Here is a 22,375-nt window from a genome sequence, read left to right on the forward strand (position 1 = left end):
AATAAGCATAGCTACATTGAATCTGGCCCCCTGTATAATGAGAAAGCTCTTAAGGCAAGTCTTTGTCTTACTTTTCTTTCTACCTTTTTGGGTTATTTTCAATCACCTTTGCATACCAAAGGCAGATGTTTATTCATAGAATCATAGAAGTTTAGGTTTGGAAGGGACCTCAGGAGGTCACCTAGTCGAACCCCCTGTTCAAAGCAGGACCAACCCCAACTAAATCATCCCAGCCAGGGCTTTGTCAAGACAGGACTTAAAAACATCTAAGGATGGAGATTCCAACACCTCCCTAGGTAACCCATTCCGGTGCTTTATCATCCTCCTAGTGAAAATGTTTTTCCTAATATCCAACCTAGATTTCCCCCACTGCAACTTGAGATCATTGCTCCTAGTTTTATCATCTACTGCCACTGAGGACAGACTAATTCCATCCTCCCTGGAACCTCCTTTCAGGTAGTTAAAGGCTGCTATCAAATCCCCCCTCATTCTTCTCTTCTGCAGATTAATCAAGCCTAGTTCCCTCAACCTCTCCTCATAAGTCATGTGCTCCAGCCCCCTAATCATTTTTGTTGCCTTCTGCTGGGCTCTTTCCATTTTGTCCACATCCTTTCTGTAGTAGGGGGCCCAAAACTGGACATAGTACTATAGACTAGAGACCAGGTAAGAAAAGATCCTGCAACTGTTTTCTAGCTGATTTCAATTACTACTTTTATACAAGACTACTTGGTGATTGAAGTTAATTTAGTTACGTTACTTTTTCTCATTCAACCCTCAATTCAGGAAAGCACCTAAGCACGTGCTTAAAGCAAATCTAAGTCACTTGAATGGAACTTAAGCCAGGCTTAAATGGTTCCCTGAACAAGAATGTTTCCTGAAACAGGACCACAGGCATTATCAGAAATGTGTATATTAGTAGGAGAACTTGAGTCATAAAGTCTTCTGTGGTTCATCAAGAAAACCACATTGTTGACTGGAAATAAAATTCAATGTATTTCTAAATGAGTGGTTAAAAGAAGAAAGGGTCACAAATCTATAAAGAAGTGATTTATCATTTGAAAACTCTGACCAGTAAATTTACATTTTTTTTCATCATCTTTCTAAAAATCTAAAAACTGATTTCTTGGCTCCATTAACACATGCGCTACTGATGTACTGGATAAACTCTTGTAGATATTCACGGTCTGGCAGATTTTCAATTCTGAAATGCTAATGCTAAATCCAAACACTGAAAATTTGAGACTGAACATACTCTATAATAAAAATCTCAAGAAGGGCTGCAACTAACCAGTGGTTGTCAGGCAGCTATTGAGAAGAGAAATTCAGACACTTTGGCTTATAACTTTTGTCAATGCTCTCAAGCTAAACAATTTGAATAGTCCCATGAACTACCAGACATGAGCATTTAATGATCATACTAATTATTCTTATAATGAGGATTCCAAGATTCCTGCAATGAAGAAAAATGTTATTGTTTTATTGATCTGGCTTCCTATGTAAGGGCAGAAGTGCCAGCCTTCAGACCAGTGATTGAAAACACTGGAAAAGCTGGGTGCCCATGACAATGTCTACCATTAGCTTGACCTTCAAGACCAAATTATTATTAAATATTGTTTATATTATAATAGCTGCCAGAGATCAATTAGGATCAGGGCCCAATTGCACTAGGGTCTTGTAGGAATTAACACTGTACAAACAAAAAGGAGACACAGTCTGTGCTCCACAGGACACGGTCTAAGATAAGGTTTCTTGGGATTCTATCTCATGGAGTTAGCATGACCTAGTTGCCACCACTGAACTCAGCTCATCTACGGGGTAGTCCAGAACACTAATCCAGGGTCATCCAGCTGATCATCCATTGGAGTGTTCTGGTTTTGTGTTATGTTTGATTTTTTGTTTGTTTGTTTTGTTATTGTTTTTTATTCTGCTAATGGTGACGGATCAGAAATGTTACAAATGTGGCATTTTTTTCTCAGTTAATCTATGATGTCAGAAGCAAAAATGTCCCCATACAAAATGTCACGCAACACATTTATAACTCTTATAAAATAGGAAACCCTGGAAATGTATGCTTCATAATAATCCAGGAGACCCATCTCATAGTTACTGAGCTCAATGCAAGAAATTCTCTCAGCACTCCAATCTGTGGTCAAAAGAAATCCCAGATACGTTTGATGTGTATCCAGGTTTTTGTCTTATTACATATATTAACTATATCTAAAAGATACAGCTAGCTGTGTTTTGTAATTACTGTGGGTGGAATTTTAAAACTGCTCCAGTGTTGGCCTGCTCCCATTGAAGTAAACTGGATTCTTACCATTGAATTCTAGTGCACTTTAAATATTTAACTACAGTAATTAACCACATTAACACTGAGGCACCTAACTTAATGTTTGCCCCCAACAAACCCAATATTGACATATGTTTAATATTTCAGATTTCCAGCAACAAAGCCCCAAAATACAGAATCCTATTTGTAGTAGATAGTCCACACACAAGACAATAGTGTGTTACCATCAAAGTGGTACAGGTCTGAAGAGAAATTGCTTTTCTTTACATTCCATCCCTGCATGGGTCATTAGCTTTCGTACATTTTTTAAATGATACAAAAATGATTCAAAGAACAAATGCAATAGGGTTTGACAAGCTTACCAGAAGAGACAAAGAGAAAGAGAATAGCATAGAAATTCCTACTGTCAATATTTACAAGGGGATCACGCCTTCTGTGTACCTTCTTCAGGCATTTTACTTGACACTGGCTTTTTGGAAAGGTCATGGCTTAACAGGACATGTTCATTAATCATTATGCCTGTCACTAAGCGACCATCAGCAGCCTACCCTTACAGTGACCTACATTGGGGTGTAACTTCTTTTCATGTGACAACAACAAATGACCCCCCATATTACTCATTATTTTAAATTTGTTGGATACATTTAAGTAAGCCAATAGGATTACTGAACCAATTGGTGCAAATACCAGTTTAGGTGACAAAAGTTACCCAAGCTGCCTAAAGACAGGGTCAAAGAACTGTTTGACAAAGCACAAAACATGGTTTGGGCAGTATTTAGTAGACTAGACAGAGCTTTCAGCTGGTGATGCAAAGGCGCTAAAGAATAAAAGTGGTTGAAGTATATTCTAACATATGGGACACTACAGCAGTCTTTTTGCACTCAAGAAACAGAAACTTTTGCTCTATTTTGTGGACTTATACATAGGCTTATTTCAAATTATTGTACACCACAGATAAAATAAATGTGTGTATATAAATGTTACTGATATTGTGTGTGATCTTCAGAGAACATATATGCCCCAAATTCTACAAGCATTTACACACGTGCGTAACTGTACACATGGGGTGAAATGAATTAACCTTGTGTCTTTTTAAAATTAATCATCATTTTTTACTTTTCATAATTAAGAACTATTGGGATAAACATCCCTCTACCATAACAGTTAGCTTGAATGTACTTGCTAATCTTTCGTATCTACACCACAAAGAGATTAATGAGAATGTTCAGTTTATCTTTGCAAACTGCAGTGTATACAGAGCTTCTGACCTTCTGGATTTAAAGTGCCATCAATGTGCAATAAAGTTATCCATCATAGACTTAATTGTTTTACTGAGTGCTGGATTTGCATACATTTTAAAGCTCATTAAACATATCTCCCCCTTAGTGCTTTCTATTGGCAAATACAATATTCTCCCAATTTAAAAAATGTATATTCAATCATCAGACATAATTTTTATACTGTACAGGACAATCCTGCATTGGTGGGAGAATGGATAAGGTCCCCTAAGTTCTTTCACCTCTCTAATTTCCACTATTCAAAATTCTTCTTAACCTGAATAATTTAAAGATTATTCGCTTACAATATGGGCTAAATTGTGCACTTCTTACTTAAGTGTCTGAATACTGCCTCATATGAGTCAGCCCATTGAAAGGAATGGAAATACTCACATTTGTGTTTACCAATGTAACAATTGCAGAATGTAGCCAAAATAACCAAAAGTGTGGAGCCCTTCCACTAATGACATTCACTGTGTCTCCATTGAAAACAATGGCGATACACTGATTTACACAAACTGGCCCATTATATGGCCATTGGCCAATCTATTCTTCTGTATACATGACTTGTTCTTTTCTAATATATTTTTTTTAAAAGACACCTTTGATGCTCGTAAGGTTTTATGACCAAATTCCTGCTGGCATACTGTTACATTAAAATCTTTTCTGAAGAAACTGTGTACGGTTCAATGGGTAAATTCAATTTTTTGTGGTTGGAATATTTGTACCTGTACATGGTGTCAGTTCCATTACTGAGCTAAATAATACTTTTGCCTAAAATCAGTCTTGAGGGGCACTTTGAAGAGTCATTTAAAGCTCTAAATTACCTCCATTTGCAAAGAGAGCTATTAACCTCTAGTCTATCTTTGGTTTAACTCTCAGTGAATTTTTTCAGTTACCATCAATACTGCCCTTGACAAAGCAGAAACCTTCTAAGGAGCACCTAGAGTGAAAAAATGCGAGTATTTCTGACCTCCTGAAACGTTCATGACACCACCCTCTATCTCAGCTGTTTATATGGTAGCCCCCCATTACCTATTTTAATGAATGCCTCTCAATCTAATGTATTTATGCTCACTGCGTCCTTCCAAGGATGGGCTGTGTTATTATCCCTGCCTTGTTAGAGATTGGGAACCGAGGCACAAACATTTGCCCAACATCACACATAACGTTTAGGCACAGCACCCTGTCCCCCACATCCTCGGTTAGTGCCCTAACTGCTGGACCATCCTTTCTTTTAAGCAGGCCACCTCATTAAACTAGCATAATGGAATAGTAGCTTTAATTTTTAAATGGAACTATATATGGCATTAGCACTATATATGGTAGTAAGAGTTTATAGGATCCAGCCCTTAGATTGTAAGCTCATTGGCTATGTCTCCTGTTTGCTCCGTATAGAGGTGAGCATATTGATATCAACAGCAATAATTAGAAACACACACACAGTTCATGTTGAACTGCCTTGTTTCTCACTGACTCTATTCTCTAAACTCATGCATGCCTCTTTTGCAACTGTCATGTGTCCTATTTTAATGATTTTTTTGAACTTGCAAGTAAAAGTTATTTACAGACAAAATATGCATCATGACAGGAGAATGATAATTAATAGTTTTTTACCTTAAAGCCAGAAGGGACCACTGTGATCATCTACTCTGACCACCTGAATAACACAGCCCAAAGAATTTCACCTACTAATTTTTGCATCAAGCCCCAAACTTCTTTCTGAGTTAGTTTAAATGATCAAACTATTATTTGGATATAATAATCAGACCAAGAGAGTGGATAAGTAAGCTCCCAAGGGGGCCTGACCTAGCACATTTAGGAAATCTCAGGGCTTGCTATCATGTGTCAGACAAGTGCTGTGTATGGTAATTAGCCCTCACTCTGGTTCTATGTCTTGGAGTTAAAAGGCAGTCAGATATGCACATGAGTAGCTAGCTGCCTGTGGGAGGTCTTGACAGACAGAGGAAGATACACAGAGCCTCTCAAATTGGCCCTTTCCACCAAACATTAACCCCCCACCCCCTCCCGGTTGGGATCTGAGAGTGAGGTGGTAGCACTTTTGTTTAAAGTGTATTGATTTAGCATTTTAACAAAATAAAAATTCCCAGGTGCTAGATAAGCAACATGTAACACCTAATAGTTAAAGCTGAAGGCAGAACGGTTCTGACAACCTCTCAGCTACATGCTTGGGTGGCACATGCTACAAAAGTTACAGCAGTAATTTTCTTGTACATGCATATGTTCTCGTACATACACAGACATGTTCATCCCCAACTGGATTCACAAGAATCGGTCATCCAGCCATTTTATTTAAAGGTGTAAACGTCTTGTTGATGTTATCTAGAAAAATAATATCAAGTCACGGTTACAGATGAGTGCATGAAATAAACATGCTCTCCAATTAGCAGCCTCCAAAGTGTTGCCATTTCCCACAGTACATTGACAGCTCAGATTCAGGGCTTCTCAACCTGGCGGTCGCGTGGTTATTATGGGAGGAAGGGTCGTGAGCTGTCAGTCCCCACCCATGCTGAAGCTCTGGCTGATAACCTACACCCTTCAGAGCTGGGTGGCCAGAGAGTCGTGGCTGCTGGTTGGGTCCCCAGCTCTGAAGGCAGTGCCATCCCCAGCAGCAGTAGCAGCACAGAAGTAAGGGTGGCATGGTGAGGGTCATCACAGCCTGAAATATTTTCAAAGGGGGCCCCAGCAAAGAAAGCTGGAGAACCCCTGGCTAAGATCATCACAAAAATAGGGAAGCCATAAAAAGGATGCCAGAAGTGCAAAGCAGTGCAAAATTCAAAATAGTTCCAGAGGGGTAGCCATGTTAGTCTGTATACAGCAAAAACAACGAGAGTTCTGTGGCACTTTAAAGACTAACAAATTTAATATTTGCAGACATAAGCTTTCGAGAGACTTCAGCTCTCTTCTTCAGATGCAGTAATTCAAAATGTTGAGTTTCCACAAAAAACTGGGGGAATAAATTTAAGTTTTCAATAAAAGTTTCCTTTTCTATCCAACCAATTTGGCACATCAAAATAGTCTAGCCTAGAGGTGGCAAAGAATATCAGTGATGGTTTCAATAGCTATGTTAGAGAATAGGTGCATCCCCCTGGTCCGCAGTAGTCACTGGCCACTGAGACTGCTTGTTTGTTTATCATTTGTATATAGTGTTAAAATGGATCTGTCCAGAACTTGAGAATCCAAAAATAGTGATAGATCCAATAGGACCTCAAGAGCTATGTATGCTCAGCATGAAAAGTCAGTGTGGTGGAGGTCTCTGAGACTCTAATTCTGCACCTCAGCATACTCACTTTTACTCCTACACCTTCAAAGGGTTCAAAGGTGGTGGGTAAGATGTGAGCGGTCCCTGCTCAGCTCACTGCAATATGTGGAGTAGTCAATGTTCCATTGGGCAGTTGTGTGTTAGTGGTCTGCTACCGGGGACATGCAAAGAGAAGACCATCACACCTCCAAACCTGTACTGTTTGTGTGTTGCATATCCCTAGCCTTCTAATTCTCTGTGGGTGAAATCAGATCTACCTTAGCTCATGACATCTATCATCACTCGTTATGATTTGCTTTGAATTCTAATACTGGGCATAAATGTTCACCATGAAATAACCATCATTGTAGTATTTTTATTTTGTTTTGAGAAATGTCTCTTTATTAGCAAGGTATTTGGAAAGTACTACTATACATAAATACACTGAGACCAAAACTTCTATATGAATCACATAAAATTCCTACATAGAGCAAACTGATGAGTTTCCCTACTCCAACTAAACTGAACAAGTACACAATTCCTTTCCTAGCAAGCTTCCTAACATTTATTATAGCTTCGCTTGCATTAGAAAGAAAACAAGTTATAACAAACTGAATTTGGGGAATATTCCATGTGAACATCTAAAAACTCAGAAATATGCCCATAACACTCTGGGAACGTAGGAATGGAAGGGGACCTCCTGATGATATGGAGTCCAGTCTCCTCTGTCACAGGTAACCCCATCATATAATCCACTTCATAAACTTATCAAACTCCATCTTAAAACTAGTTAGGTTGTTTGCCCCCACTATTTCTATTGGGAGGCTGTTCCAGAACCTCACTCTTCTGATGGGTAAAAACCTTCTTTTAATTTCTAGCCTAGATATAATCATCGTCAGATGTTCTTGTACCAACATTGTCCTTCATCTTAAATAGCTCTTCTCCCTCCCTGGTGTTCACCCCCCCTGATTTATTTATATAGAGCAATCATAACCTCTCTCAGCCTTCTTTTTGTAGGTTAAACAATCAAGTTCTTTTAATCTCTGCTAGCTCCATCTGACATTGCAGTATACCAAATTCCATCTATTTGTTGTTTCTTCACTAATCAAGACACAGAAGAAAACCCCGTGACTAAGCAGAAAAGTTGCAGCATTTCCCCTTAGTGCAAAACTTTTGAGTTATTATTTTCAATATTTCACAGATAAGAACACCCCAAAAATGCTGTAACTTTAAAAGAAAAAAACACAACACAGGAATATTACTTTCATCTTCATTTTTTCATTTGTAAAACTGACCAATTATCAAAGACCCAGGATACATATACAGGAAAAACCCAATGCAACAATTGACTTTTAAAACAAGAGAATCAATCAGGATCAGAAGATTCAGAACAAAGGACTTTTCAACTTCCTCTAAGATGCACTCCACACACTCTGTTTAGGGTCAAACTCACCCCCTTTATTGGTTTGGACTTTGTTAATCAGCAATCAGACAACAAAGGCGAGTCCAAGACTTCTCCTGAAGTTTGGCTGTTCTTAGAGTTCTTAGCTCAGGACAGCTCAGCCCACCTCCTAGATCCTCTCTGTCTCATACTCAAAATCCCTTTGTCAGGGCAGTCTCATGCTGAAGACCGCTTTCTCTCTTTTCTATTAGGGACATCCTCACTTTTGGCAGGTATGGTAAAGCAAGACCAGCTTTAATCAGTTATCTGAAATAGACCACTAACCTCTTCTTGCTTTGGTCCAGTGTGTGATTTGTCAATAGATTAGAACATCAAACTATTAACCAACTAAAAGGACAATAGTGCTAAATGAATTGCAGTAATTTAACTCCATCTCAGCAAATCGGATTATCTTTGGCTATTAGAGCTGCAATAAATATGACCTGACTAATGGCCCAGTTCATCTTCTCTTACAAGAAAACCTGTGTGGAAGGCAAAGGAACAGTTTCATGAATGTGGCTAATTCCAAATCCCCCCCATTTCCCCATCCCCAATAAACCACATGACACAGGGCAAGATCCATCTACAGAAAATATCTAGGGAATCTGAGCTTGCCCCATTTTATGAGTATGCCCCAATTTACACACTCGAAAAATATCCACAGATTACAATGTATTATATTACAGCATCGCATCAGACAAGGACAGCTGGATTTTTTACCCCAGACTTTGAATATCAGGACAAGAGCAGGAAAAGTTATACAATGCAATATGTTAAAAGATGGTCACTTGCTATAAAGGTAGATGGCATCTAACTTAAATAGGCATCAAGTTTATGTTGTTTCCTTTGACCTTTGAGCCTACAGCTTCTTAATGCTCTAACTAACAGAGTTGTTTTGGATCTTACCACAAACAATTTTCCTCAAGGAAACTTTCCCTGGAGAAAGGTTATTCCATAACTGTCTGCTGCAGGGTTTCTTGCATCTTCTCTGAAGGCTCTTACACTGCACGCTGTTGGTGACAGGAACTGGGCTAGATGGATCTCTGCTTTGATCCATTATGGCAATTATTATATTCCTATGTTAACACTAATGCATAGAAATTCAGAATTACACCTGAGCCATTTCCATGACTTTACCGGACATTCCCAGCTTTGCCAGGGAGACTCATTAATTCAGTTGAGAGTGGAAATAAAGGGATTGGATCCTTCCATTCCATGGAAAATCATACAGGAAGGGGTTGTGGGGAGAATGATGTGAAATTCCTCTCATGGAGTTTCCCCACATTCATCCCCAGGGAGTAGAGCAGGTAGTTCTGTCCTAGGAAAGCAGGGCTCTCATGGGATCTGTCAGAAGAACAGGAAGATCTGTTCAGAGACCCTGTACCTCTACAATGGCTAGGAGGCCCTGTGCCCTCCTCCCCCACTTCCTGTCTAACGGAGCCAACGGGCCGTGGAGTCTGGGACATCCCAACCAGCTAATGACCTCCCCAGCCAACTGATGTTCTCCAGTGAAGTTCCCCAGAAGGTGGGAAGGAGGAGGGCAGAGAAGGAATGACTGTGCATCTGGCTGCAGTAATACTTGGGTGAATTTACTGATAGCGCTCAGAGACCATGGGCAGAGAAGATGATTTGGTTGTGTAACTGAATTCAAAGGGACTCTGCTTAGGAGTAATTATGAGTACATATGAATAACTGTTTGCAAGATCGATCCCATATTCCAAGAGCATATTGGGATCCTTATGGAGGAAAAGCATGATACAAATGTAAATCATCATCACTGTCATTACATGTAATCACACCTGTTGTGAGGGTATATTATAAAAAACACCCAAAAAATCTGCACGAGGGCAGGAATTAAAATTGTGTTTTAGTGGCAGATTTCTTTGAAGAATTAAGATTAACTGAGATGTCAGACATTTCTTTCTTAATAAACACATAGCAGACAAAGTTCTGAGAACCAGAATGCACACATTAAGTAATAGTTTCACAAGGATTTATAACGGTCTTGAATTACTTTGATAATATATTAGGCAAAATCATGCTTTCCTTTATATTAGGAAGCCATATTTCCTTGCCAGGAACAAATCATAAAGAGAAAGAGAGAGGGTCTGGTAGTATGTACTGGCTGTCTGGCTTTGCACATGATAGTTCCTTTGGCGTGGGGCAGGGAGAGATATTGAGTTTCTACATCTTGGTAAGAGAAGATTGAGAACGCATCTTGGCACCAACAGCTAAAGATGTGAAGGTAATAGATTTTAGGGCAGCATCGGAATAAGCAGTTCGCACACAATAAATTGAGAAGCCAGCCCATTCCTGGTTGTTAAATGTGAGGCAGGTCATTTCCTTGGTTGATGAATGAAGTGTTTGTAAGTTAGTTTAAATGGTTAAATGGAAAGGATTCTCATATATGCTCACCTATGCAGCCATACACAGCTTTGGCTTGGGGCTTTGCAGTATGGAAATGTATTACACAGATTGTCAAAAAAGGGCAAAATAAAGACAAAGTGTATTTGTAAAGGAACTCCTGGTGCAAAAAGGTCTCATGCTAGCCGCAGAGAAATGGTCCAACAGTGGAGATGACTGTGGTTACCAGACATTCCTCTCTTGATGAGAAAGCTTCCCCCACTCTTGCAGCAATCCCTGCTTCCTGCTCCCTTCTGGGTTGCATGAGGAAGTCTCAACTTCCTGCCTATCTCTGGCAGGCTCAGAGGAACAATTTCCTCAGTAGAATCCTACCACTGCCCTATGAGCTAGAGTTCTGCAATGCTGAACCTTACCCCTGTCTTTCAAGTCCTTCCTCAATTACCCCTCTCCCTTTCATTAACACTATCTCAGCCTGACATGAAAACCAACAATCCAATATTCATAGCGCTTGCAATTTCCAAACAGCATAGACACGTGAGGAGTCAGCAGTTGGTCTGGAAAGTTACAGCCATTGCCTTCTGTCCGACATGCACGGCCAGCACGGTTAGCCAGGGCAAAGATGCTATTTCTGGTCTTTGGAAAATCTGACAAAGCAAAGGTCACACTTGTTCATGATCATTTCAATCTTCAAAAACAAACAAAAATGTCATCTCACATCACCAATTATAAATGATAAATGGATTGAACGTTTGTGGGTATGAAAGTCACTTTTACTGTATGGGCCAAACGCTGATTTTCATCTACACTTGTGTAAATCTGGAGCAGCTCAGCTGAGTTCAATGAACTTACTCCAGATTTACATCAGAGTAAATGAGAGCAGAACTTGGCTCTATAGAGCTACACTATACAGAGCATCTTGCCAAAATACTACCCGGTAACAACATGGGTGATTCCCATTAGTACTATTAATAAGTTAGAGTCTTAAATCCTACATACAAATGGAAGAATGGATGTCTCTGTTCCATACCAGCTTCTAATCCTCCAGCTTTACATAAATGTAGGCTGGAATTTTTTGAGGAGGCAGTTAGGTGTCGCTGAAATTCAAGGGATGTCAGAAGTCCAGTTCTCAGGTTCTTTTAGAGCTCCCAGCCCTAACACCCAAACAAGTCAGTGGGACTGATTAATCCCTGCAGGCACATATAAGTGCAAAGTGCAGCCCCTGGGTCCAGGAAGGCTCCCACACCTGAGGGGGAATTCACCTCTGGTCAAAGATGGATGGTGGCATGATGATCACCCTAAAAGAACAGACAACTTTAAACTCAAGCCCAATCTCCCTAGCCATCCAACCAGTGAAGGCTCCCCAGGACAGGCACTGAATTACCATGTTTCCTGCATGTCCTAGTAATGCCCCTTCCCCAGCAAGACATTTGGATTTGCGCTGCTGCTCTAGGACTGTTGGTGGAGGAGTTAACAGTAGCTTGTGACACTGCACCCCTTGTTTCCATGCTAGGCAAACTTTCTGCAGCCAGGAAGCTCACATCATTCCACTGCTGGGACCTGGATGGTGAATCAAACTCTACACATTTTGTGAATGGCAGCTCTACAAGACAGTCCTTGTCATGTTGCCTTCTGCCCCACCAACTATGCCAGCCTTGTATGACCCTTTGTCTTCTTTTCCAGCATATGCTCCCACTACTTCTTACACACTGCCCGTCCACAGGCAATGTCCTTGGGAACTAACTCCTAAGGCCACTGACCTTAAAATGCCTTCTCAAGATATAACTCCGCTGTGATGCCTACAAGAGATCAGCCAGATAAAGATGGCATAAAGATCATTTATATTGTTTATTAATTTTTTTTTTAATCAAATGATTTGGAAACATCAGGTCAAGCACATCGCTATCCTGCATAGCCAGATGATCTTATTATCATTGTCCTCTTCCTTTCCTCCTATTGTTTGGTCCAGACACTTGTTACATCTTGTTTTGAGTTATACTGTAAGCTCTTTGAGGCAGGGACCATGACTGTATAACATTTAGAACAATGAGGCCTGATCCTAGCTGTACAAATGATAAAAGTTAATGTGTAAAGGTGACTAGCAATTGAAGCTACGTAGTCTACTGTTTCTCATTTTAACTTAGCACTCTGTCCTGGTCCCATTGCTGGTTCAACTGACTTCAGTAGAACAAGGGCACAGATTCAAGAAGGCTTTGCTTTCGCTGACTGTGGGGCTTTCAATCTGTGCTGTCATTGAAAAATGAAGATATACATTAGCTGATCTATCTGGTGGAAGGCTCTCTGAGTGCACATGGTCTCTGGTTTGTCTATCGCTAGTCTCACATATGGATCTATTAGTAAGGGGTTTGGGCCCAATCCTGTAGCCCTGATTCAGACAAAATCCTCCAGTGAGATCAAGGGAAGAGGACTGCAGAAACTAACTCTTGAGTTAGACTCCTGTAGTCATTGCACACCCAAACCCGCACGGATTTAAATGAGAGTCATGAGTGTGCAAGGACTGCAGGATCGGGCTCTAATATGGCATCAAAGGTTTTATTTTTACCATTTGGTAAATGCGCTTTCGAAGATGCTACAGGTTAGATATAAACAAATGATCAAGCAAAATATGTGCAAACATAAAAAACAAAATAACATGTTCTGCTGTGATGTGGGAGAGAAGCCACAGTGTAGTTGCAGGTGAATATCTGTGAATTCAAAGTTTTCCTAATGCTCATATATAAAATTACATGAAAATAAATAGTATTTCTTTAATCTAATTCCCAAAGTGGTGTTTAATGGTATGGTAGCTAACCTGTTAGCATGGGGAACTTTAAACTACTAAAAAACACATGTACTAATTTAGATGCCATTTCCCCATCTCTTCCCTAAAAACTCCCTATTACAAGCAATTGTTGAGCCAGCTACTCTTCCTAAGAGTCTGTTCCAACTTACTGCCACCTAAATGGGAGCAGAGCAAATATCCTCAGATACTTGAGGGATGGAGATGATGTAAGTACATTAGACAGGCCGGCTGTGTCTACACAGCATTTTGGATGGAAGGGGACTGAGCCTCCCTGCCCAGGCTGGCAGTCTCAGGCTACTGGGGCTGGTGCTGGCACTTTAAAAATAGCTGCATAGAGGCCACTTTGACATTGGGAGCTCTGGCTGGCATTTGGGCTCTGAAGCCTAACTTCCACCCTGAGCTGAATATCAAAGCAACCTCTACACAGTTATTTTTGAGTGCTAGAGCAAGCCCCGCCAGCCTAGATCTGACTCAAACCTGTATCTCCCACTTCAGTGCCCTCACAACAGAGCAACTGAGTCAGTTTTTTCTTATCCCTTGAATATTTACTTGTCTACACCAAGTGGAACAGCTCCCACAGGAGCAATTGAGAGAACCCCATCCCAGAACAGTAATAGCTTGGTGATCAGGGCATTCACTTGGGATATGGGAGAACCACGCTTAAGAATCCCCACTTTTAATCAGACAGAGTGGGGACTTGAACGTGGATCTCCTACTTGCCACATCAGTGCCCTGACCACTGGGCTCTTAGCTATTTTGGGGTGGGATGCCCTTTCTCATGTGGTTTTTGCATGGGAATGTTTGAATGGTCTCAGTTTCCTCCCAATGCAGAATGGGAAAATGCTTTGAAATCTCAAAAAATGTTCATGGAATGGGAAAACCAGTTTCTTCCCAGATCTATTTTTTGGGGATGGAAGTAAAAGTCTATAAAGTATTAATGTTTTTACTTGAATATGTTATTCCCCACTCTTTCCTGCATCTTTAATATTCAGGGTCTGATCCTGCTCAAAACTGAAATTATGGAGAGTCTTGCTATGGACTTCAAAGGAGCATGGTCATCCATACTAGGAAATATAATACATAGCAAGCAACAGAATAGGAGATTTTGCAGGATAGATGGCGATCAAATAATATCGTTAGAATGCTAGAGTACCTATGACATCCACCAGCTACCCATCCCAACTGAAAATCACTTGGCAGAGTTTGACCCATTGTCTGTAATTGTATACATGCAGACAGAGCTATATCCTCAATGTTTTCAAGTCAAAATCTGAACTAAATTTCAATGCAAGAACAAAATATTTTAGTGTTTTACTCACATACACAAACTATTTGCATTACTGCCATGGTTTTAAGAAATTGGCTTAGCCTTTATAAAGTTGTTAGTCGTCATCTATTTAGTCTGGATTTAATTGATTGAAACTATAAAGTAGAACAGTTTGCAAGAAAATGTAACACTTAAATGGTTCTATAACTTCTAGATGCAATTAATTAACAATAAATAAGGCAACACATTAAGTTGATTACTCTCATGTAAAAATGTTTACTACTTACTTAGAAACACTGATCCAACCTGCCCCTTAGCACAGTCATCAAACAGAATAAACGCTCACTAAGGTAGTCTTCGCTCTGAGGCTAATCTCAATTAGCAATTTTCTTCTATGTTATAGAATTTACATTTGCTCCCCATTATATGGCAAATCCATACCTGGCTTCAGTATAGTTACCCCAGGTTTGTATCTGGCCCTATGTTCCATATGAATTTTAGTATTTTCTCTCACTCAAACACAAGATCTCCTTGTGCCTGGTCCAACTGCCATGAACCTGCAGATAACTTTACCCCTCATCTGGAAAGCTCTATTCCAACACTAAGAAAAGCAAACATTCCACTGCAAAAATCCATACTCCGGTCAGGGTGCATCCCAGCTAATTAGCACTTCAGCTTGCTGTTCCTACTGTTTTGGGGGCCCTAACCTCCCCAATTGTACCATCAAAATAGGTAATACATTGCTTCTCCTACAAGACCAGAAAAATCCAGGCTCCAACAAATCCCGGTGCATGAGCAATCAATCTAGGTCTTAACGGATCCAGGGAATTTTGACCACAGACCTCTATATTCTGTTGGAAAAATGGAAATCAAGTGTATCTGCTTCCAGTCCTCCCTAAAAAAAAAAATCTGGTCCCTGATACATCCCGGCACACAAGCACTTGTAAAATCCAAATATGGACCAGGATACTGCATGACATGGCCCGGTTGTTTTTTTTTTTTTTTTTTTTTTTTCACCTAGATCCGCAGTTTTACTCTGTCTACAAAGTGTAGCCATCCTTTTACATCAGATAAATCTGTGTCCAAAGCTCTGTTTTGATGGACATATGTCCTGGCGGTGCTATTTACCACGGATACATCAGGAGCTGGATCATTGTAGTGGAATTGGAGCTGATGCTCTTCTTTTCTGGTAGAATTTAAGGGGTTGAGATTTTAAAACCCCAGCGGTATCTAGGTGGCAGATACATCTTTTTTCCGGGTCGCTGCACCCGTTTGCAATAGGGTCTGGATTTTTGAGTTCGCTAATAGTTGCGACATTTTTTCCTCTGTCAAGATTGGAATTTTGAGGAAACAGGATTAAAATGGGCAGGGTCTAGGCATTAAATATGCCTTTTCCCAGTGCGGTTGGGCCAGGATGTGTCAGAGTCCAGATTTCTCCAGGGAAGCGCGTGCGGCTACCGCTGTTCTCTGTTTAGCTTGTACAATTTGTGTCCGTAATTTGCTAAGATCCTGCTGGAGCCCCGGGCTGGAACCGGGCTTTCGCAGCGCTCGTGGGCCCGGGATCCGTCGGGGTCTGGATTTTTTGGTGAGGCGGCGGGAGCTGCTAGCCTTGCTCTCTATTTTCATGGTACAAGCTGGGGGCTTGAGGCAACAGATCATCGGGATCCGGCCGCTCCCCAAGTTTCTTAGGCACAGAGATTTCTTTTCTGCCCGTGAGAGTCAGACACGGGACAGCTCCGGCGGGGATCACGGGAACCTACTTGCAAAGTAATAGGGACAGAGCCCCGTTTGGGCACCCAGGGAATGTCCCGGGACAGTCGGGTCTGCGGAGCAAAGCAGCCTCCAGCAGGGAACACGGAGGGAAGTGGGGTCCAGCCGGGGCACAATGGGGGTGAGGACAGATGCCCCAAGTCTGGGAGCCCAGCTCCGGCCCCCTTGCGCTGCAAGAAAATACCCTCCAGCAGGGCAGCGAGGCTCACACTCCCCCGGCCAGGAGCAAGTTATTTGGACGGCATCTCCCTAGGGCGCAGAGTCAAGCGCAGCTGGCTGCCTCTTAGAGCCACGTAAGTAAGGCCGCCCCCCATTCCCCCCACACCCCATCCCGCAGGGGAACGGGCCACGTACCTGCGAGGAGGAGAGCGGGGGCCAGCAGCGCGCACAGCATGGCCCCTGCGAGCGCCCGGCTGCCCATGGTCCTGCCCGGGTGATGCGCACAGGGTTGGAAAGCTGAACCCGGGCCTGCTCGGAAAGAGAAGGCGGCTCGGGGACACCCAGCAGAGGGGCTGCTCCTCCGGCAGCCGGGCCGCGGGGGTAAAGCTAGCGGGGCAGCTGGTCCCGGAGAGAGACCCACCGTCCAGCAGCACCCTGACTCCGGGGCAGCGCGGCGCTCAGCTCCGCAGGACCAAGGGCGCGTCCGGCTGCGCGCTTAACCTCCCGTGGACATCCCTTCACAGGGGGAGCTGCCTGCCGTCCGGCTGATTTATAACCTCCACATCCTCCTGGCGGATCACGCCCTCCTCCCCCTGCGTCATTGGGTCCCCCCTCCCCTACAACGCCTGGAGCCCCCCCCGGTGCCTCCAGCCCCCTGCAGGACCCTGCTGCCCAGGAGAGGCTCCGGCTCCGGTGCGCGGCAGGCAGGACCCGAGCTGGGACTCGGCGCCCAGTTCCCAGCCTCTTCTCGTCTCCAGGTTCATGCCGCGGCGCTGCCCACCCCTGCCAGCCCGTGTCCCTCCGATCGCTCTCCCACAGCCAGCACCGAGACCCCGCTCCGCTCCCGGCCGGAGCCAGGCGCCAGCCGGGCTGAACACACGTGTGTTCCTCTCCCTTTTGCCTGGCTCTCCGCCTGGGCCGCTCATCGCAGCCCGAGACCCGGCCTGGCAGCGCGTCTTCGCCGCCGCCTGCGGGGCCCGGCTCCGCGCCGAGCTGGGCACCGTCCAGCCCGGCTCTCTTGGGCAGCGCGGCGCGGGACAGGAGCGGATCGCGGGCCGGGTCTGCAGCGGGACCTTTCCTCCAGCTGGCGCGGCGCTGCCCTGCGCGCACCCCGAGGAAAGCCCCGCGGGCTGGGGTCGAGCGCTGGGCGCAGAGCGGACTTTCACCTCCGGGGAGCGGCTTCCAGAGCCGACCGCACACGAACGGGGGGCAGAGGAGGGTGGATGATGGGAACACCGCTCAGCGCCGCCCGAGAGCATCCCCCGCTGGCACGGGGGCAGCCTTGGCACGGCTGCTCAGACGGGAAAGGCTCAGGGGAGCCTGCCTACGCTTCTTGGGGATGCTTCGGAAAGCTGGTGGAGCAGCTTTGCTGGCACGGGGAGACGCACAGCGCCTGCCTGCCCGGTGCCTATTTCCCTGGTCCTGTCACTGGCACGGGTGCCAGGCGTACTACATTCCCCCTCGCCCTCTGTGGGGCAGGTAAGTGTGACTCTCCCGCATCTTACGGAGGAGGAAAGGGAGGCACCCAGGCCTGAGGCACCTAGTCCAAAGTCGCAGGAAGTTTGTGACAGCGCCAGGAACAGATTCCAGCTCGCCTGAGTCCCCCAAGACCGTCCCGTGCAAGAAGAAAGGATGACACTTGTTTTTAAATGAGTAGTTTAACTTTCTAGTCTACAAATGGTAGATCAGAACATCAGTGTGAACTCCAGGGAATATGAATGTTACTTATTTAAGGACTTGATCCTGGTATTTTCAAATTCCGATACTGCAAGCAGAAATAAAATGTGTATACACAGAAGCCTCCATTGTGATTCCCACACACCATGCAGGAAGGGTCCAGCTGCTTTTTCTCCCACGAGACTCTCTTCTCCTGAGACTCTTGCTCTCTAGTACAGAGAGGGAAGGTGAGCAGCAGCAGGAGACCCAGCAGAACAGTGGCACCAGGCCAGCCAGAACTCGGAAATTGGGACTCCAAGCACCCTGACACCTCCTAACACCAGACCACATAAGCAGGGCATACCAGCTTCCTCCCCCAAGAGACCCCCCATCAGGCTTCTTATCCCCCAAAGCAGAGACAGAGAGGAAGAGCAGAAGCAGGGCAGGAAGAAGGCACCTCCAGAGCCTTTCAGAATCCACGATATCTGCAGAAGTGTTCAATGGAAACCAGAGGTGGAGGGGGCTTGGATGCTGATGAAGTATTGAAATGACCCTGAGGGAGATGCAAATAAGAAGGAGACAACAGGCATTGAAATAAAGCACAAGTCATGGTGATAAAATAAAAAAGGAAGGATTAAACAGTAAATAAACACTTGCATGGCATGGGTTGGGTGGAAGCAGGGCAAATCAGTGCACATTGGCCCAGGCACTTGGACACTGGGTGCCTAGAGGAGCAAGGTGGTCTGGGAAGTACCTATAAGATTTTGTTTAATTTTATGTAGTATTGTTTCCCTAACTTGTTTATTTAGATTATCAGCTCTACAGACTACCCTTGTCTATGTATACATCACGGGGTGTGATCTTGATGGGAGTGGTTGGGTGCTACTGAAATATACATATTAAATAAGCAAGTCACAGAGTCAGAGTCAGTACCACATAGATGTACACACCTCCTGGTGGAGAGTTTGGCAGGTGCGGCGTACTGCCCTGACTGTGATTATTTTGCACCAGAAACGTAGCCCCAGTACTGGGGCTGAAAGTAATAGCTGGCATATAGATAGACATTTTTGTCCTTCAATGTTTTAAGGCCTGTTCCATTTCCTTTGGCAGTGACATGTGGGCAATTTATTTTCTAATATTTGGTATATATATATATTACCAAATGCTAGAAAGAAAACCTACCAAATTTAACAGCTGAGACTAAAACCTCTTTAAACCGTAGCAGAGACAAGCATCTCTCCTGCAGGGCTGACTGGGATAAGTTGCTAAGTCGGTGGCTTTACCGGACCCCAGGTGAGGTGTAGGAAATGTCTCTAGCAGCTAATCTACTTGTTTTTGAAATAGCAGAGGGTCACCAACTTGATGGTACCGCAGACCCCCAAAAGTGGTGTTAGTGCTCTTGGTCCCCCTGCAGTTTTAACCCAACTGCTTGTGGATGACTATTGTGTTTACTGCTCACACTGCTGACAACCCAATAGTACCAACTACTGCATGCCCTTGTTCCTGCTATGGAGTAAGATGGCATCTACCCACCCATTTTGGTTAAACAGCATGTATGGTTGTTGTGCCAGGACCCAAGATCACTAAGCTTCCAATATACCCTTTTTCCCCATATTATGCAGAAGATAAGTACAGGATGAGCAAGCTAGACACTAGCCAGTACCACATGGTGTAGCCACTGCTCCAGGGTGTAACCTAAACATTCATACATAGGATTGGGGCCTTGTGGAGGAGTGTACACTGAAGGATGTTCAGTGTTAATGCTTTCCTAACAGAAGAGAAGAAGAAAAAATCTATTTGGCTGAAGAATGATTTCCAAGTCAGTTCTTCATAAAACTTGGTCCCAGCTCTCCCCCAAACCATCACCATATTAGTGCAATCTCAGCTAAGCACTGAACTGGGCCCGCACTTTCAGCACTCAGCTCATCAATGCTCGGTTGGTGTCTGCATGATGCCAGTGAAAAGGTATGCCTTCTACAGGCATTGGTGCTGGGGCAGAGTACAGTCAGAGATAGATACATGTTATAGGGTCCAATTGCTCGAAGCGCTGACTGATAACAAATTGAAGACCCCTGGCAAGAAGTCTTTGTCAAACTGGACCTGCCTGGACTAATGTGCGCTGATGACATGGACTGCCCTACAATCCATTACACTGCTCCATCCAAGCTAAAGCCACTGGTGTGCTTGACCCAGGGACTCGCTATTCATGCTTCAGCAAAGGTCATACACGGTATATTGGGTTTTCATGCAAATGTAAAACACTATCCATTGTAAATGGAAGTATCTCACCCAGGAGATGTGAGTAGTTTAAAGCTTTCCAACATATGCAGAAGACTGGCTGGGGTAAATCACTTGATATAGCTTTCTCCTTGGAAAATGCTTTATTTGCAGAGACAACGAGTATCACACCCGTACCCCAATAAATATACTGGGACATAAATATATGTGAGTGTAACAACCCTGGACCTTTAAGACAGGGGAAACCCACTTGAGGCAAAAACATACCTCTTTGGAACCAGATTAGGATGGGAAAATTTTAGCAGGAAATTCCTTCCTGATTCCAGTGGTGGTCAAGATCTAAAGCCCAGGGTCATTTCAGTGTGAGCAATAACACAGAAAGATATGGCGAAGCACCTTCTCCAGAGATGACAATCCCTACCAGTCGGCACACTAAAAAAGGACACTGAGCAATTTATGTATGGGAAGGGTGGATAGAGAAACAAGGTGTTCATTCAGGTGGAGAGAGTATATAAAGGTCAGTACTATCTGAGGGAGGTTCCTTACTTGCCCTGCAACTAAACTTCCTGGCCAATGATGTTATATGAGCCTCATACTCGCTGTTGGCTGATCTGATTGTCCAGCCACTAGATTGATTGGTCACAGTGTTAGTAGTGGTTCCTCTAAGGTCTGAACTCCATCACCACCAAAGGGTGACATTTATGTACAGACCCAATTGCCTGTTGTAGCACTGACCCCTATCTACTCTGTCCATTTAGGTATTTATACCATGCTCATAACCAGTACACAATCATCATATCAATAGCAACAAGGTCCGCATGTAGCTCTCTTGGGGCCTCCCCCCGGCCCACCTCTCTTTCAAATAAGGCAGCTGGGTATTTCATAGACTTTAAGGCCAGAAGGGACCATCATGACCATCTAGTCTGACCTCCTGCACATTGCAGGTCACAGACCCTCATCCCACCCACTCCTGTAATAGACCCATAATCTCTGGCTGCGTTACTGAAATCCTCAGATCTTGATTTAAAGAAATCAAGCTATAGAGAATCCATCATTTACTCTGGTTCAAACCAGCAAGTGACCCATGCACCACACTGCAGAGGAAGGCCAAAAAAAAACCCACAGGGTCCCAGGCAATCTGACCTACAGGAAACTTCCTTCCTGGCCCCAAATATGATGATCAGTTGGTCTCTGAACATGTGGGTGAGACCAACCAGCCAGACACCTTAGGAAACAATTCACCGTAGTAACACAGAACCTTCCCCTTCCAGTGTCCCATCTCTGGCGGTTGAAGATATTTGCTAACAGCAGTCATGGATGAGCCATATGCCATTGTAGGCAACCTCTTCATACCATCCTCTCCATACACGTATCAAGCTCATTCTTAAATCAAGTTAGGTTATTTGCCTGCGCTACTTCCCTTGGAAGGCCCTTTCAGAATTTCACTCCTCAGATGGTTGGAAAGTAGAAACTTTTGTTTAATTTCAAGCCTAAACTTGTTGATGGACAGCTTATATCCATTTGTTCTTGTGCCAATCATTATCATTATTTTCACACCCCATTCCCCCATGCCCCTGCAGAAGAGCAGTGTTTGAAAACCATGCCATTAAAACATGGTTCACATGATCAGCGAGTCATTATTATTATTAATGATAATCAAACAGCAGGGGTGCCCCATATTGAAAGCCCATTTCAAAAGCTGCACTCAAGAATTGGTAGAGTTCAACACTGTTTTCAAACACAGCGCGGACAAGGCCTAGAAAGCCTTGTCTGCACTACAACATTTAGCAGTTGCAACCATCACTGCAAGTCCGTGGCCCACCTGTAACATACCATGCATCCACACACAAA

General features: G+C 43.6%; 1 protein-coding gene across 3 annotated transcripts in view; it reads right to left on the bottom strand.

The window, feature by feature from the left end:
• FLT1 (fms related receptor tyrosine kinase 1) overlaps window positions 1-17,000 on the bottom strand; it is a 132,419-nt gene extending 115,419 nt beyond the window's left edge. For 2 of the 3 annotated variants that reach the window (XM_067562924.1, XM_067562926.1), the window contains exon 1: window positions 16,826-17,000. In XM_067562924.1, the coding sequence (XP_067419025.1) occupies window positions 16,826-16,892 (67 nt within the window). In that variant the 5' untranslated portion in view covers window positions 16,893-17,000. The remainder of the gene's footprint in view (window positions 1-16,825) is intronic. The other variant, XM_067562925.1, reaches the window with a different exon arrangement.
• Window positions 17,001-22,375: the final 5,375 nt, after the last annotated feature.

Source organism: Emydura macquarii, unplaced genomic scaffold (genome assembly GCF_026122565.2).
Source record: "Emydura macquarii macquarii isolate MOO-44397 ecotype Brisbane River unplaced genomic scaffold, CSIRO-AGI_Emac_v2 contig_2473, whole genome shotgun sequence".
Taxonomy (NCBI): domain Eukaryota; kingdom Metazoa; phylum Chordata; order Testudines; family Chelidae; genus Emydura; species Emydura macquarii.